The sequence below is a fragment of the Typha angustifolia genome, chromosome 15 (assembly GCF_048772165.1).
Source record: "Typha angustifolia cultivar Huaian chromosome 15, ASM4877216v1, whole genome shotgun sequence".
Lineage (NCBI taxonomy): Eukaryota > Viridiplantae > Streptophyta > Magnoliopsida > Poales > Typhaceae > Typha > Typha angustifolia.
Genome location: NC_133253.1, coordinates 19,447,453 through 19,465,233, shown reverse-complemented (window position 1 = coordinate 19,465,233; position 17,781 = coordinate 19,447,453). Strand labels below are relative to the sequence as shown.

The window sequence follows — 17,781 nt, the reverse complement described above, 5'->3', positions numbered from 1 at the left end:
CGCATTGCGTCGAATCTGACAGACCCCTGACCACCTACATAGTGGTTGTGGGGTCTTACCTCACGGACTCCGACGCCTCGGTTAGAATCGACTGCTGCGAGGAATTTAGTCCTTGTCAGCTCTGTACTCAACTCATTTGCGGATCACCCTTTTTCTCCGATCCATGATTAAACATACTGGCTCTTTATGGATAAACGAAGATGTCGCAATTCTAACAGTGGACGACGTTCTCTCCTGATCGTGAGAGAGCTTTACCATTCGTTGGGATAGATGATAAAGTGGACAGAGGAGTACTAATGAGAGGAAATTAATCACAGCAACTATGCCATTGTCGTTTCTGGCACACAATAATAATCCATTGGGGAGCCATTATCTCGAACACGACGGTAACATCAATAGATTTTTCTCAAAAATCAATAGATTCGAAAGTGTCAGGGGCCGCTAAAACCATATAGATGTACGAACATGGGTAGCATCAGAGGGGCAAACTATACTACTACAACCATGCCAGCTAGGATTTCAGCACATCAGCAGGTTTTGAGGAGACGTTTATAAGGGATATGACGTAATTTGGAGATAACAATACTGAAAGGAGCACTCGCTTGCTGATAAGCACAGAAAAGCATGATCTCATGGTGCTTGCAAGTGTTTGTAGGAGGGAGAGTTTTTTTTATATATATAAAAAAAATGCAGTATGACAACACAAATTAAGTAGATATTAATACGGATTGCTCTTCTTTTAGGACATAATTACATTAGACATGATTATGAATCAACTGAATCAACATAATAATCAACCAAGACCACTGGAAGGTGGAGCCACCTCTCTAACTGTTTAAGTATGATATCCACATCCGAATTTATCGGTTGTATAAAATAAACGAATGATGTATGAGAAGTTCCAAAACCACTTTGACTGTAATTTAGTACTATATTGGTATGTAAAAAAGAGAACGGAGGAGCCACCACCAGCGGGATGTGAGACTTGTCCAAGCTTCTAGGCACAACCTACTTCACATGATTATAAACAAGAGGGCCACATACCATTTGAAGAATGCAAACTCAACAGCCAGCAGCCTTGAGGAAGTTATCAAAAGGGCTTGAAGCAGGGAGCTTGAAGTAGTGAGGCTGGCACTGATAGTCAGTTGCGTACAGGAGTGGAGAGGTTGCAGACACTTTGTGTGGATATGCGCTGGAGTTCTGCTCAATAGAAGGACCTCCAATCTGCATTAAAGACATTAGCCGAGCAAACATAACAGAAACTTCAGCATAAGCTTGTGACGGAAAGGAACACAAGAATGGGTTTATGCAGAGTGCACAGTGCAGTAAAATCACAAAATCAGCAAGTTTCACGCCTCACAAGATGAGTTTCACTGGATGTTCAGGAAGAGAATAGATTTGGCGACCAAAGATGGGGCACGGAGAGATTCTATTTGCAATTGTAACCACTTCACAGAAGGAGGTAAAATATCAATTGATATTTAAAGAAGAATAGTTATAAAATTGCATCTTGTGTGGACCTGAATACCAAATAAGACTCTAACTTGGAGATTGGGCACAGAATGATTCCATTTGCAATTGTAACCACTTTACAGAAGGTGGCACAATATCAATTGATATTTAGAGAAGAAAAATTATGCAATTGCATCTTGTGTGGACCTGAATACCAAACGAGACTCTAACTTGAAGATAGTGAAGAAATTTCCAGACATTTTTAATTCTCTAATTTACTCGATCAATTTGGAATGAGTAACAGGTAGTCCAAAAGTCCAAGTAAGACTTGGAAGTTGGAACATGGGAAGAATAGACAAAACAGCGTTTCAGCTTTTCCAAAAGAACTGTGTTCACAAAAGTTAACAATAAACCATCAAATTATCAAATATTGTATGTCAAAGTGCAGAAGTATACGAAGAAAAAGAATAGAAGAGTTCTGTACCATTTCAAACTGTTCAGAGGATGTGTATGTGGGCCATTTCACTTCATTGAGATTTCTGTGAAAGCCAGTGGTAGAAACTTCCTGCTCATGCTGGACAGTCATGAATGCAGACAACTTTTCTTGTTTACCCACCAACAGAGCTTCACAATGGCTAGCCATTTCTTTGAATGGTAAAACAGAAGTGCCTGTCACTGACAATCTTCCAACTTGTCGTGTTGTCTCCAAAACCTGAACATGTTTATTAACATTTTATTTATTTCCTCTGTTAAGAATTACTTAAATTTCATGAAAATATTATTCTCAAAATATTAGTTATGTCATAAGATATATGAACAACATTAAGTATTTAAGAAGCAAAAGGCTGAAAGAGAAGATGGATCCACAAAACATAACGATACTCATTGTACCACTTTATGCCAAATTCCTCAAAATCCATATGTTTTGACATAACATGTTCATTTCAAAATTAGACTACAGAGGAACAGGTGATAACTGAAACAAAATTTTACCTGAATCTGAGGATCTTAAGTACATATTGATTGGATCTAACATTGATCGGATCAGGTATGGATCTTAAGTAGACTTCATGGAACCATATAGATGAAAGTTCTACCTTTGTTAGTTTGGTTTACACAACTAAAACTGGAACCATCCAGGATGGTCGTGACAACCCAATCTACCAAGTGCATTGATCTGGATTGGGTTCCAAATCTCAGAACTGAAGTTGGTAATGCAGTCCGGTCTCGATCAAGCTATACCAAAATTTGACCCAATCAACTTGCACCCTAGAACCTCTTCTTCGGTAATGTCAATCACCTGAATACCCCCACCATCCACCCACCACCCACCCATGAATGAAAGGAAAGGTATACTCACTATGAAAAATTGTAGGGCATTATTGCCCACAACCATCGGCATATCAAACAAATAATTGCAGGTGCTAGAGATGCATCACTTAGCTCTATTTGCTATCTGGATATTCTAGAAAATTGTAAGATATGTACCTGTTCAAATCTTGACAATTATCAATGTAATTCAAACATGGCTTCTCTATGAAAGTATATATTTGCTTATATCTATAAAAATGTGCATGTACATATCATTGCACACATTTTTATACAAAAGCACACAAAAAAACATGCATGGTTAAGACTGATAATTATTCAACATGTTCAACGATAAAATTGAAAAAACCCAAGGAGTTAGTTAAACTAATGTTCAAATGCTTCATGACTTCCTACTCAAAAATGATACATCCAGTTATATAATGTTCAATTTTGACAAGCTCACATACAATTTGTTTGAATTGTCACGTTAAAACTTCCTGTAAATGAACTTAATCTTGCAAATGTTGTGAATAGCATCATTTCCAAGCAGTGAGTTCATATAGTAGGAAGTTGATACATCTGTGCAGTTAGAGAACTGCATAAAAACCATATGTTTATTGACAAACCTGAATATAAATAGACTAAATGTATAATAAACTATTGGAGCCTAGGCCACATGAGAACATATCGTGAACTTAGCCCTCCATATTTTAAGTGTACTAACTACTAAGTTTATCAGGCAATATAAACATAAATTGAAGTTATCAGGAAAGTTATATACATACTGATTCAAGTAGCTGATTGATGCTCAAAAGATTACCGTCCAAGGTAAACTTTGATTTAGAATCAGCTAGACCATCAAATTGTTCGGTCAGAGTATCATCATCCAATGCAAAATCTAGGGGGATGATCTGTGGAAAATGGAGACAAATATAACTTCAAGTGGAGCATCTTTCCATAAACATCATAACCAGTAAATTATGAGTGGTGATTACCTCTTGAGACTTATAGTCTCTTTTCAAACTATACAGGGACATCTGTCCAGGTGGCTCAATAAACTGAGCACCCAGAGGACATACATCATCTGGAGAAAAGTCATCAAGCAACTGCTTTCTTACAGTGGATAACTCTAGCTGCATAGATGGGGAGAAGTCAATAGCATCCTTTCACGAGTAAGGATAACAGGCTGCTATTGTCATAGAAAAAAATAGATACTAAAATAATCAGTGGAGCACCAACATCTGATATATTTCCCAAGCTGTTCATGATCAGTGAAACCATGGATTGCTTTGATTGATCTTCCTTCCTTGTAATTGCTGAAAGAGATTCCAGAGAAGCATCATCATCTTCTTTTGAACCATAAACTCTCGTCGTGCAATCATCTGCTGTCTCAACAGCCTGCAGTCTCCAATCTTCATCCAACTGGAGAAAAGGATCAACCTGGTAACAGTATCACATATTGTTAAGATTAATCTACACTTAAAGAGCACTGAGCCAATGATGGTTAAATATAGAACTTGTTGTGTAAAAGAATGTAGGGATCTTTATTAATTGCCACTAAAAACTTTCAAAAATCATAATTACCACTACAATCTTCAAAATAACATAATTGCTACTGAAATCTTTGAGGTCTTTCAAACATGTCATTCTGTTATCAAATTAAAACTGAACAAAGATTCAAAAGGACCATTTTGCTCTTGTATAAATTATTTAAAATTGTTCAAAAGTTATCCAGTACTTACCCCATATTACAATACAAGAAAAGAAAATTCTTCTTTTATGCTAGACAAAAACCCTCTCCTCTAAAAAAATCCTATCTGTATTGAGTCATTGATAAATATTTTATACTCGAACTTAAAGAAATAAGAAGTGTATTTTAATCATCTATATGTATTTGTTAACCTTAACAATAATCTATTAGAAATATCCATTTGAAACTAACACTGACAATTTTAAAAGAGTCAAAAGACTTTCGTGGCAATTATGATATTTTGAAAGTTTTCAGTATCAATATGTAAAAAAAACCCCAAGAATGTAAAGGATTGGCACAGGAACATAAATCTAAAGGCATACTGAACAACAATTGAAGATCTCTAGGCTTTATCATACATTCTAAGAACCATAAAAAACTCAAATGAAAAAAGAAATTAGACAAGTTACAATTTACAAGGACATAGAAGATGCTATTTAATAGACTCCAATGGTAGAATCAGAAGTATAACTAATTGAAACAATTTTACCAATTCAAAATGTTTGGAACAGTAGAGAAATGCTAGAAATAGGAAAAAGGAATAAGGTTATTGCATTTTGGGTCAACAAATCAATTAAAAGCATGCCATGATTGAAAGAAAGTATCCCGTTCATGTGTTGATTTTATATCTAGATAAACTAGAAAATTATATGCATATGCCATATATCTTCATGATTATTCTTGACGAATAAATTGGAGACTTCTACTGAAAAAAGGAAACTAGCTTACTGTCTTCTCGAGGGATGATTTAGCAAATGGAATGAGAGGAGAAATATTAAAAGCTTTTGAAGAAAACACAACCATAGAAGTTGCTAATGTGAAAAGTGATCGGCGTCGTGATGGTGGCAGAACACCTGCAAAGGTTGACAGACACATAAACTAGAGTAATTGCTTTAATCAACAAATTAATGAGAAATCATATCAAATAATTCTCTTTTTATATCTTGATAAGAGAATATATCCATATAAAACTGAATAATGAAAGTAAACAAATAATTAAAAAGCTAATGGAATGAAAGATCTGCCCATATGGCATGAGATGATAATAATCTTCAACCTCAACATTTAAAAACAAAAGTTGCAAATCTGTAAAGTAGTAGAGTCTAGCCAATTTCCTACAATTGTTATTCTACTAAAGGAAATCAAATAGTATATTAGAAGTTTAAGAAATTTTACAAACTTTTTGGACAGAAAAATTCAACCAAGTATCATGGCCCTAATATGAAAATAGTCCACATAAAGAGAAGAAACAAGAACCTTCAAATTCTTCAAGCATTTACCTTAAGATAAAATAGTAATTGTTAAGACCATAATTGTACTAGGTACTACAAATATCTTTTAGAAAAGGACCACCACAAAAATGAAAGATGAGTAATCCTTTCCTTTACTATTTGGCATTATTAGGCTTGCACAGAGCTTTTAAAGATCCCTTCAGAGGTAATAAGATCTACATTTAAATCTTTTAGGCACGAAATAATTTCTAGTGTGTAGACCACAATGCAATATTTTGACTTCTCTAGCATGTGTCAAATTTTGATAACTTGCACCATTTGCCTCTGAATCTTGTGCTCTTAACTGTTGAAATTATCAGCTCAGCAGGTCCCTCATACACATCAAATTTCAAGGTTTTTGCCCCAGCTAGACTATGCTGCTGTGTGTTACTTTATAGGTCACTAATGCAATGATACATGCATAGCACGATTTTGAAGTTCACATAACTGTTGTAAAAATTATATAGATGCCCAAGAAAAACCATTTTTTGCAAAAGTACAAAAATAAAGAAAAACCACTAATGCCATAAAGTTATTTTTGCAGATTTATGATGAAACTTCCACATACTTCAATATTGTTGTGTGCTGATGGTGATATTTAAGACAAAGCAACATTGAAAGAGAACTTACTACTAAATCAATATGACAGAAAACTTAATAATATATAAATGTTTCTTTAAGAAATTTCAGGAATATAAGAGAATCTAGCATCCAACCTTCAATGGCATTAAAAAAACTAGCTGAACTATGATGAGGTCGAAAACTAAATCAAATGTTCAAGATACCTCCTCGAAGAGAAATGGTTCTTAATGAAAAAGCAAGTTGAAAACTACGAATCAAGACCTCCTGGAATGAGTTCTGCACCAAAAAATATTAAGGTCAGAAGCATAGAAAAACTAACTCAAGTATCTGCAAAAACAGAAAGTCCAAATTCTTAACATGATAGCAGATTCGACATATGGGGGAAGTAGTACAGACTAATGGTATGCAACTACTAACTAGGATTGGTCTAAAGATAATTAATGGATAGTTGCAGGGCCTTTAATTAGACATGCGCTGCCATCATGAGTTGTAACATAACATATCTCCCAAATACGTATATGATACTAGATAATCAAGACTTTTCTCCCTCTACTTTTAAATAGACTCTAGAAATTTCACCAACATATCTTTTTTCCTTTTACTTCTATTTCTCTCTTTGCATCATGTCTCTTTCATCTTCTAGCATATCCACAAGAACTTCATCAGTTGCCACTTGCACGATGCATCTAAACATCTGTCTCCCTGACTCACCCAATTTTTGTTTAAACATCAAAGATGCTTCCTGTTAGATGCCCCTCAGTGTTATTTCACGGGATGTGCATTGAAGCTGGATAACTAAGAAGTGAAGAACATCATATGGAATAAAAGTGAGAATTACACCATGACAATTTTTTTTCTTTTTAAAAAAATGAATCAGGATTTCCTGAAATTTTTCGTAATACTGCATGATTGGTTAAAGCTTGGAACTTTTGGTGCCAAGTTGGTCCTCAGAAAATTAAGGGTTGGAAGCTTTATCTATAATAAATTAAACTTGCAATATATGTCAGTCTTATGTTGTTCAGAAAGATCTAATTACTTTCAGAATACAAAAAGTTGTACTGAAACAGGCTGCCCAAATACATTATTAACTCATTCTCCCTTTTTTGGGCAATACCTGTAGGTCATAGCTGAAACGAACAGTAACAATTCAATATTACCCCTAATAACAAAATGATATTAAAACAGAAAGTTGCAACTTCAAATTGGTACTAATAGAAAATAGCATTCCATAACGTGAACCTACCTTGGCTTGACAAAAGAGCAGAATCAAGCTGTAAGTATGACCAATAGCTTCATAGTTTTTGGGACCATTATTAGGCGACATGGCTTGTGCCCATAAGGAGGAAAACAGAAGAGTAATCTGACGATTGCTCAACCTAAGGGAGATTGGATCCTGAAGTTTAATGCATTGGAAAGAGTCAATCTAATGATATCTGAAGGAATTTTCAGCATTACTTCTGACAAGCTGATTAAATCAGATATAACTTAAGTTATTACCACATTGCATCTAACATACCATCTCCTGTGAGTTACTCAATCTATCTGCAGTTGATGGCAATGGTGTGTCTTTTATAATATAACTTCTGCTATGAGAAGACTGAAATTTATGTAATTTTGCATCATTTATATTATTTTGTTGCCCATCATCATCACTGTAGGAAACTTTATCAATGTTGTCTTGGTATGCTCTTTCTTGTGAGGAAAACATTTCTCTTCTCAGCTTCCCAAAAAGAGCAGCTGAAGATGAAAAGACAGAGACAGTTCTTGATAGTGTCCGTTGAAGATCGTATGGGTTGGCTGATTCTGAAGTGGCTGAAGAGGAGCGCGGACAGACAGAAGATGGAACAAGAACTATAGAGAAGATACGGTGTGCTCCTACATGTGTTTCACGATCTGGGTGGACCATGGTTAAAAGCAACTGGTGAAAAAGTGCTTCAGGAAATGCCTGTAATACATCATAAGGTTACACATATATTATTGAACATTTATAAGTTATTCATGAATAAAAAGAAAAATTATGTGATTATATATCTCCTCACCTTATTTTGATATGACAAATTCGGCAGGGATGCAATTATTTGAGCTGTACGATAGACCACAGAAATAGTTGATCGTGCAAGAGGTATGGCAGTTGAAATGTTCTCCAACATTACAGCCATCACATCAAGAACAGGTCCAGCATCACCAACCTGATAGCAGAGAAGAAAGAAGGTATGTAATTGGAATCTTATAATTTTACGCATCTTTAGCAGGACGATGGTTATGGAGTATGACATTGTGAGCTTCACGAGTCATGTGGCAATTCTAGCAAAACAAATGTTATATAATTATATAGATTTATCTATGACGAAAAACAAAAGCATGCCAAATTAACAGTCTCAATTTAGGACTTGTTATAACTATTGGATGGATACTGAGGTCAGAAGCAAATTCTGTCACGTTCAGCAATAATATTAAATCAGAAGCCCTAACCTTTTTACACAACTGAACAAGGCATTCATCCACAGCTTTTTGAAATCTATTATTCAACTTCATTGTGTCATCGTCAAGACCTGCATTAGATAGTGCACATTGCATGCTTTTGCGCAAATGCCTCACCAGATCACTTATTGCACCAATTATTGCTACAGAAGTTTGAGCTTTTGAGTGTTTAGCAAGGCAGGTAGTGACTTCAACAATGTCTAGCTGCATATCAGGAAGTTTTAACACTGTTTTGTGTTCAAGATGCTTGACTAAAATAGATAACAACAAATGTGTGTTTTGACCTGCAATATTAAAACCATGAATCATAGTTAAGACTTCTCTTGCCATCAGACTGTTCCAAAACTCTACATTGACATCTGACTGCTTACTTATTAAAATGTAGCAACTCAGTTTCAAACTGAAAGAGTTTAAGTATTACCTGATTTATCCATTACTGTTTGCATATCCATCAAGATGCATAGAGCGAGCCCATTAGAAGGTGACCAGAGATTGTTGTTATCAAAGTGACGAAACAAAGCCTCCAAGACACGCCGTACTGTTGTTGCTTCCCTGGCTAACTTGGCCATGTTATGCAGACAGACCCTTGACCAAAAGCCAGGACTATTTACTTCTTCCCTGTAGAGCAATGATCAGATGAAAAGGTATACTTAATTAGAAAGCAAAAGAAGCTGAAATGCAGAAATACTAATGTTAAAGCTTACAAAGTCTTACGTGGCCAAATTTAGTACGCCTCGATCATTTACAATGTCTTTCCAAGAAGGAACCCTTGTCATGGCAATAAGGGAAGGAGATACATGACCCTCAGCTTTACGGACTTCATGCACCCAGCGGTTATGGGACTCTTGATTGGTGACATTAAGATTTTCATATTTATCATATGGATTCTCATAATTTTCCAGGACTACTGAGACAACCTGTGGACAAATTAGTGATGTCTTATGAAACATTTTGATTTTGAAATGACTGAAGAAGTAAACAACAATCCTTCACTATGTTTAGTGGATAACTTTATTCTCATATATGCCAAATTAACAAAACTTCCATTATTGTTAGCACTTGTAGTTGGTTAATTTGTGACAAAACAAAAACCTTATAATTTGTAACTTGTTAGATTCAATTGTAAAAATCAAAAGCACATCTTGGAGGCAAAAGAGATTTTCAATTTGAATCCGTTCGAACAAACTTTGAGTGGCACACCAATCCGTTCGAACGGCTTTTCCTGCAAAGCACATTTTAATAAGAGTTGGAAATCCGTCCGAACAGTTTTCCAGTACAATGATATGTTTGAATGTGATACGCATCGCAAGGGGAAGCGGCTTTCTAATGTGGGAATTGCATTCGAACAAGTTCCAGAGAGCTTAATCTGTCCAACATGGGAATTGCGTTCGAACATGATTTTCTAGAGAGCTCAATCTGTTGAGAAATACGTTCGAGCAGCAGGCCAAAGTCTTCAAACGTTGGTATCCATTCAAACAGGATTTTTGGAACACGATTAGCTGGAACTCAAATCATTTGAATGCTCTAAATCTGGTTCGAACGGTTTTGTCAAGTTGGCTTTTATTTGACCAAATTAGGGTTTTTTGGAGGTTATCTTTCTGGGGATATAAAAAGAAAACTTAAAATGTGAGGGGCACCTCTAGAGGCTACATCAAGCTACACTAAAGAGAAGGAAGATGCACTCTTGAAAATGCTTAAAGCTTGAAGATATTGGATCTATCTCATGCTCACTTCAAGATTGAAGAAGGTACTTGAGATTGTCTCAAGGGTCACTAAGGCTAAGCCACAACCTTAAGAGTCAATAAGGTTGCGAACCAAGCACAAGAGGTGGTGCATTAAAGAGGAGTCAAGCAAAATACTATTGTGACGTTTGCGGATAATAGCAATCAATTTGTAAGTGTTTTCGTAACCACTATATTCATAATACTTGGCTTTACCTTATAGAAGAGGTACGTGGTCTTTTTACCTTTGGTTGATAGAAGTTTTTCTACATTAAATTTATGGAGTTTGTGCATATTTCAATCTCGTCTTTTAATTCATAAAGAGTCTCACTAGTAGTGTACTTCGTCTAGCAAAATTTTATTTGTTTCAATTATTAATATAAGTCTATAGCCACACACATTCACATGTATGTATTGTGATATGAGCTTACATTGTCGAATTCAGTGGAGACATGAGAATGTTCACCCATAAACCAAACCTGTACAGGAAAATAAACGCAAATAAGCGACATCATCAACCATATATTATTTGATAGTTTAATATAAGATAATTGGCCAAAAAAAGTACTAAATAGTTAAGTTGAACATATGAGACAAAAAATGTGTGAGCAAAGAGATCCTTCTTCAAGTTAAATGCAATTTCTACAGCAGAAGATTTTGCTGTGCCTAGAATAAAGCACATAATTGACACATTCAAAGATTATCATGTGATGCATCCCATAGACTTGCTTGATAATCCAAAATTATTCATATATGCAATAAGACAATCTAAACAAAGAAGAAGCACACCTTAACAGGAAACGTGCATGTATTACTTGGGCTGGAATATAAGTCACTTGCTCAATTTAACAGGTGCTTGTTTTTTGTAGGCAACTGTAATTATGATATCATCCAGTTGGTACCAATATTTAGTCTTATTGCACTCATACAAGGTGTCAATAACTTCTGTGAATGTCTCATGAAAACAGGGTAGATTCAAACTTTTTGTACTTCAAACAGCCATTTAATTTAAATTAACAGGGCACTTAACAAAACAGAGCGGAAGAACTACACTGAAGCAAGGCAAGGAAAACCATGAACCTAAATTATAACAAGAAATTAACTAAAAGAAGAATAAGTGGCCACACATTTTGGGCCACGATGGCCAAGGCCAGAAGATCATATTTCCAGGTCCACTCTCTCTTGCCATCTGACTCAGTTGCCTATCATGCTATAGAATAGCCCACTGAATGGCAAGGAAATCAGTGCTGAAGTCTTAGTACTAATCTTGGAAAAGTTCAACTCTAGAATCAACAATGCTAGTGCATCTATCCAGACTTCAAATATATACATATTCACAGAAGACAGTAAAAATTTAACATGGGATCATGGAAAGAACTACCATGGAAGAAAGAGCTTGAAGCCCTGCTGCACGCAACTTAAGCACACTGTCATCCTCACCCATTTCTTGAACCAGCTGGCATAGTTTGGGAATTAGGAGTTCCAAATTGAACATGTAAGTGCCATCACTCTGAAGAATAATGATAAAGAAGATCAATATGTGTTTCCTGTAAGGAATGAGCTAGTCCACCTTGACAAGGTTTTCTTTCTCAAAGTACTGCAAACCTACAAATAACCACGATTTCTGATTCAAAAAGAAAAGAAAAAAAAAAAACCTGATTGGTCACAAAGTCAAAAAGGGCGTGGCATCCAATCGTACACATTTCATTCTGTCTTGTTTGATCCAAAAGAGTATGTATTATGGTCAATAAGCTGCTAGCAAACAATGGCCTGCACCCAGAGTAAATTTGATCATCATTGCCTGAGTTTCATTGATAATGACACAGAATCACATAAGAAAATAGAAAAGGAGTTACAAAAAAATAGATAAAATAAGATCATAAATCTATGTGTATGTCATTGTCTTGAAGGTATCTGATTGGCAAATATTGTACTTCAGAAACAACTTTCATTGGAAACAAAAGTAAGAACCCAACTGTTACCATTTATCAGATTACTTCTATAAGATGTAAGACATGCAATAGCTGCCAAAGTGGCAAAGCTGTAGCTCACTCGTGCATCTCAGTAGTCAAGGGGCACAGAGTAAAAGTATGTCTTGCAATAAGTTGATATACAATTTGGTTGTATATATATATACACACACACACACACACATATCTCAGTGTCCAGAGCAAGAATTTACTTTTACCTCTCATCTTGGGATGACTTCTTTTTTTTTTTTCAAAACCTGAGGTATATTCATGGTAAGAAAGGTGTTGAAACCTTTTCCAATTGTTTAATCCAAAATTTCTAGTCCAACTGACACAACACAGGCACCTTCTTTTGCAATTTGCATAATATAAATGCCTAAATATTTCCTCATTTAAAAGATACTGAAAGTGAGCATCACTATTAACAGAAGGTCAAAACCAACGAAGTTATAATTTTTTGACAAGCCACATTCGAGGTTCACTGCAATCTGACTATTTCAAGGTGCATCCTATATGGTTTTAAAACTCCAATTCAGAAGCAATTGCAACAAGAAGAGAACCTCATGAACCAAATTATTGCAGTCAGTTTGATGAATCCTTTTCATTTGTTCAGTTTTTTAATAGCCACATACTTCCTAAGTGAGAACCATTTTAAACCTGAGAATGATCTGAATGGACATGTATATAACACAAAATCAGAAATTACTATCTTCATCAACCAAACTCCAAAGTATAGCACCATACATGAGCCATCCCTGGTGGAAACCAAGTAACCAACATGATTCTGAACAAAAAATCATAAATGATGGACAATATTATTTATCATTGGTTATATATGAGTTATTTCCACAAAAACCCTTAAGTTTCAGTAATAGCAAGATTGAGCTCTTGAAATTAGTGTATTCATTTTTTACACTAGATATCCATCTTTCTATTAGGAAATGCACACAATTTATATAAAAGATGCACACAAGAGCCACTTTTTGCTATTTTAGAAACTGAAGAGGGTTTTTTTTTGGTCCAAATGCCCCACTATATATAGTTATATGTTCTGTGTATATATATGTGTGTGTGTATCCAGATTAGCAAAATTATACTCATGTTCCCAGAGTTTCTGATGAAGTAAATGAACTTTACTTTCTCTATCATTTTGTAATATATGCATGTACATTGCTCTTTAAACAATCAGTTATATACATTTAATGATCCAAAAAAAAAACAGAATAGGGAGTAAGGGAGGATTTACGCCAAAAAATCAATTAGTGGACAAAATGATATTAAATTATTACTGCAGTAATCAAATAGTGTATGGCTCCGAATTCACTAAGATGACTTTAGAAAGCCCAAGTATGACCTAGAGGGAGATAAAATTTGAGAATGGAATGGAAAAGAATTGAGTTTATTAGAAGAAGAGCTTACATTTGCTCCTTACAAGAACTTAATAATTTACGATAAATGCACATGATGACTTTTACTGAGCCAAAGCGCTCGAGTCGTAATTCCTTGTAGCACCTTTGCTCCAAATAATTTGTAATCTACAAAAAGTATACAAGTATAAACGAATTTCATAAGCAAAAGTGTTGAATATTAAATCTCAAAAGCATAAAATCTATGAAGAAAGAGAAATAACTTTGTGAGAATTATATTATTGTTATGAGAATTATTTTCTTTAGTTCCATCCATCTAGGGAAAAAAAAAGCAAGTAAAACTGTAGAAATCATAAACATAGTTTAACATAGAAAATATTTTTTTTCTCATTTGTTTATATTTTATACTGGTTTTGCAAAGACAATAGAAACTTTGGAAGATTTCTTGTTGCAGGAATCTGAGAAATGACAATAAGCAGCTCAAGTACCAAATACCATTACAGATTCATGGCAGCCTCACTCTCACCAACATTTGGCTTGGGTAAGGATTAAGGAACTTAATATAACTTACAGAGGGTTGATAAGGGTGAGATTCATTATGACGTCAAGTCTCATGAGACCTTTACAATTATGGTGTGTTGCATATTATATTGTTGGAGAATACGGTTTGATGAGAATGATGATATTTGTCAAGTATTCATCCTTTTTAATCTTTGATAAATGTTGATCATTAGTATGCTGGTGTAAGAAATCAGACAGCCAAACTGCTTGAAGATAGAATAGGAACAAAAAAGAGTACTTTTTGAAGAACGAAAGTGATATTATTTAGAGAAATAGGTAAATTCATTTGATGGATGCTCTTCTTATCCTTCAATCTACTAATTAATGAATGACAAGAGAAATTCAAAGTTCAGCGAAGAACATAGTAGCCTCAGTTGTCCAGTCCAACCAATAAGTAGCACAGAAAGCATCAATAACAGAAGGCCAATATATCAATTCTTATTTTGCATGCTTTACAGAGAATATCAATGAAGAAAAGACATTTCATATTTAAAAGATGAAACTTGTCAGCATTCAAAGGCGAAAAATGGAGCATTACCTTTGGAATACGCAAAGGATTTTTGGAAGCATACTCGCACAATTTGGCAATTCTTCTATCATTGGGTTGTTCATCCTGCAAGACAAGTATTTGTGACTGCATTAGCTCTTTCTAGTTTCTAATTAGGCCTAGAAGCACAGAACTAAATTAAACAAGCAAAGAATAACAACGATGGTAGTAAAGACTTTAGTTCCATATATTTGAGGTCAACTACTCAGTTGTACGGATCCCTTCTTTCCTTTATCTATTTAATGTAAGACTTCATAACAATCAAGCTCTATCATATCTTTTCTTAACCACTTTGCCTTGTGTTCCTCTCAAAGCACCTTCTACTTAAATTAAATCAGTCCTTTGTACTAATGTTCTATGTTGTCATTGTTGAACATATCAAAACCATCTTAATAGTCAATTCTCATGTAGCTTATTCTCTAGTTGTAATTTTATCCAGAGAGCGTCTTGTTCTTTTGTCTTTCTATCAGTAGGTTTCGATCAATTTTAAGATAGCTCACCACACAATACTAACATATAAACTACGCTGTATTTCACGCAGATGCAGTACTCATTCTATCCGATATGCCATATAAGTGCCATGTTAAGCTCACTTTTTTCTCAAGTTTGTTAACGTTTTAGACTACAAATATTTCCCCTGGCTCTCAGATGCAAAGCATTCATCATTTGAAAAATTGGAAGTTGGTACCTTATGTTCACTATCTTTCAGCAGAAGCAAGAAATTGCCTCTTGTATAGGTTTAGATAGGTAGTCCTGCGAGGGATTATGCATTGGTGATATTTATTTCAGTGCCATTTTCTTCTTTCCAGCATGGAGAGGCAGCCTATTAACGAACTGTAATCCGTAATCCTTCCCCCTCCCCTACCCCCACCCCCCAACACACACAATTTGTCTTTGTTAGGAGCAATATATTTCTTTATAACAAACTCTACTTCAAAATCCAAGCTTGCCTTACGAGTTAAGAATAAATAGCTGAAAATTCAAGTACTTGTTATAATGAGACTTCTAACACTGATAAGTTTGTTACAATAAGACAATATTGACTACTATAACAATAACATCTTTGTTCCATACAATAATGCAGTAATGGGACAAAAGATGATTTCTAAGATGAAAACGATGAAGTAATTACCATTTTCTTCTATTTACGCACACAAACACACTTATGTCTTATGTGTATATGCATGTGTGTGTGCATCCAAGAAGACAGTTACAACTTATAGCAGGTGCTAAATAGTAAACTGATTAACCAATTGCCTAAGGCAGGATTTAGGAAGCATAAACTTAAGACTAGAAGCTCTAGTCATAAGCTGTGTAGAAAACATCTTAGACGGATTGCTCTGAGAATTATTTACTTTTAGTAACACTGTAAACCTATGTCAAAGTATGAGATAAGAGTATAAGACCTACTGCTCCTATCAGAGTTTTAAAAAACTCATATTTCATCCAAGTGCACTCCTTGTTGTATACCCATGCAACCTGCACAGGGTCCAAGACATACATGTTTGTTGGCATGCCTAGGTTTAATCGATAGAATAAGAAGTCAAATATATTGATAGAACGAGGAGTCAAGTGATCAAAAAATTATAGAAGAAAGAATTTCATCAAATGTGAGTCTGATGACGAAAGCATGATGCACTATGGTTCATCTATAGAAAGTGAAATCAGCAGATATGAAACGTGTGGTTCCTAATTATTTTTTTCAACCATATAAAATAACACAACTTCCACAATGGCACACTGCATTGTAACTGGAATTCACGTTTAACATTCAACAGCAATAAAAAATAAAGTAAATTTATAGTAAAAACGTCAAAAATAGAAGAAAATTAAAAAAAATCTAATAGTCCCAACATATCGAAGAAAATAGCATTAGGACCAAATCAGATCAAACCTGTGATCGGGGGAAAATGTCTGACAGGAGTTTCTTGTACCGCTTAACTGGCTGTCGAGACCTAGCTCGCAACGAAGGGCAAAAGAAACATAAGCTTCCACATGCAGGCAAAACCTTCCTTGAAATCACCCCCATCTTCTAACGCAGGTATAACCACCTCAATTGGAGGTCTCAGATCCAAGCATTATTCTGCATTAAGCAACAAAGGAGACTAATCAATTCTCGAATCATCTCGCGACGTAAGTAAACAATTCTTTAAACCATCGAGCTGCTCCCACGATCTAACGTCAACGCCATCCAAGAACCCATCTCCCCCAATAGATTTGAACAAAATACCATCGATCGCAAAATCATTCGAGAGAATTACGCGATCGAGACAGAATTGCGAGGTATTGAGGCAAAGAGAAGGGGGGGAATCAATCTCATGTCGAGATTTACCTCGAGAGGCGGCGACAACGGATAGAGGGATTACGAGGAGAGACCGTCTCTTTTCTCCCTCCTCTTCCGCTTCCCTCTCCCTCCCGTGCGGAAATATTGCAATGCTGAGAGATTTCTGTAGGCAATAAACGTCTTAGTATCTATATATATATAATTGCAACTAGATGCGAGTAAAGCGAAGCGAGGAGATCAAATGAAGACGTTGGTTGTCGGGATATCGCTATTGCGCGCGTGTTGGATTTTTGGAACGGGTTAGCGATGACCGTTGATGCGGCCCACTACTATTTTCTTTTTCTTTTTCTTTTTCTTTTTTTTTCTTTCTTTTGCTTGATAATCTTTTAATATCCAAGAAGCCCACCGATTATGAGCGATCGTTACAGCTGGCATGCCGATCGCAGCTGAACGATGTGGAAGAAGTCACGTTATTAGAATCAAT

At 35.3% G+C, this 17,781-nt stretch overlaps 1 protein-coding gene across 1 annotated transcript; it reads right to left on the bottom strand.

Moving 5' to 3' along the window:
- Nucleotides 1–801: 801 nt before the first annotated feature.
- Nucleotides 802–17,483, bottom strand: LOC140779079 (protein SEMI-ROLLED LEAF 2-like). Its single transcript, XM_073124040.1, has 20 exons — nt 17,346–17,483; nt 16,908–17,096; nt 15,005–15,079; nt 13,958–14,073; nt 12,224–12,338; nt 11,950–12,078; nt 11,000–11,047; nt 9,562–9,764; nt 9,269–9,465; nt 8,839–9,131; nt 8,406–8,555; nt 7,883–8,311; nt 7,610–7,759; nt 6,570–6,642; nt 5,243–5,367; nt 4,003–4,203; nt 3,759–3,896; nt 3,549–3,674; nt 1,937–2,164; nt 802–1,224 (listed from the first exon to the last, which is right to left on the bottom strand). The coding sequence occupies exons 2-20, from the start codon at nt 17,040–17,042 to the stop codon at nt 1,063–1,065; spliced, it is 3,093 nt and encodes a 1,030-aa protein (XP_072980141.1). The 5' UTR covers nt 17,043–17,096; nt 17,346–17,483; the 3' UTR covers nt 802–1,062.
- Between the last annotated feature and the right edge of the window lie 298 nt (nt 17,484–17,781).

Coding starts and splice junctions, on each gene's coding strand:
- LOC140779079 (XM_073124040.1), bottom strand. CDS start 17,042: ATGGGGGTGATTTCAAGGAAGGTTTTGCCTGCATGTGGAAGCTTATGT. Junction 9,466..9,561: donor GGCGTACTAAATTTGGCCAC/GTAAGACTTTGT, acceptor ATTGCTCTACAG/GGAAGAAGTAAATAGTCCTG. Junction 8,556..8,838: donor TTGTTCAGTTGTGTAAAAAG/GTTAGGGCTTCT, acceptor CTCTGCTATCAG/GTTGGTGATGCTGGACCTGT.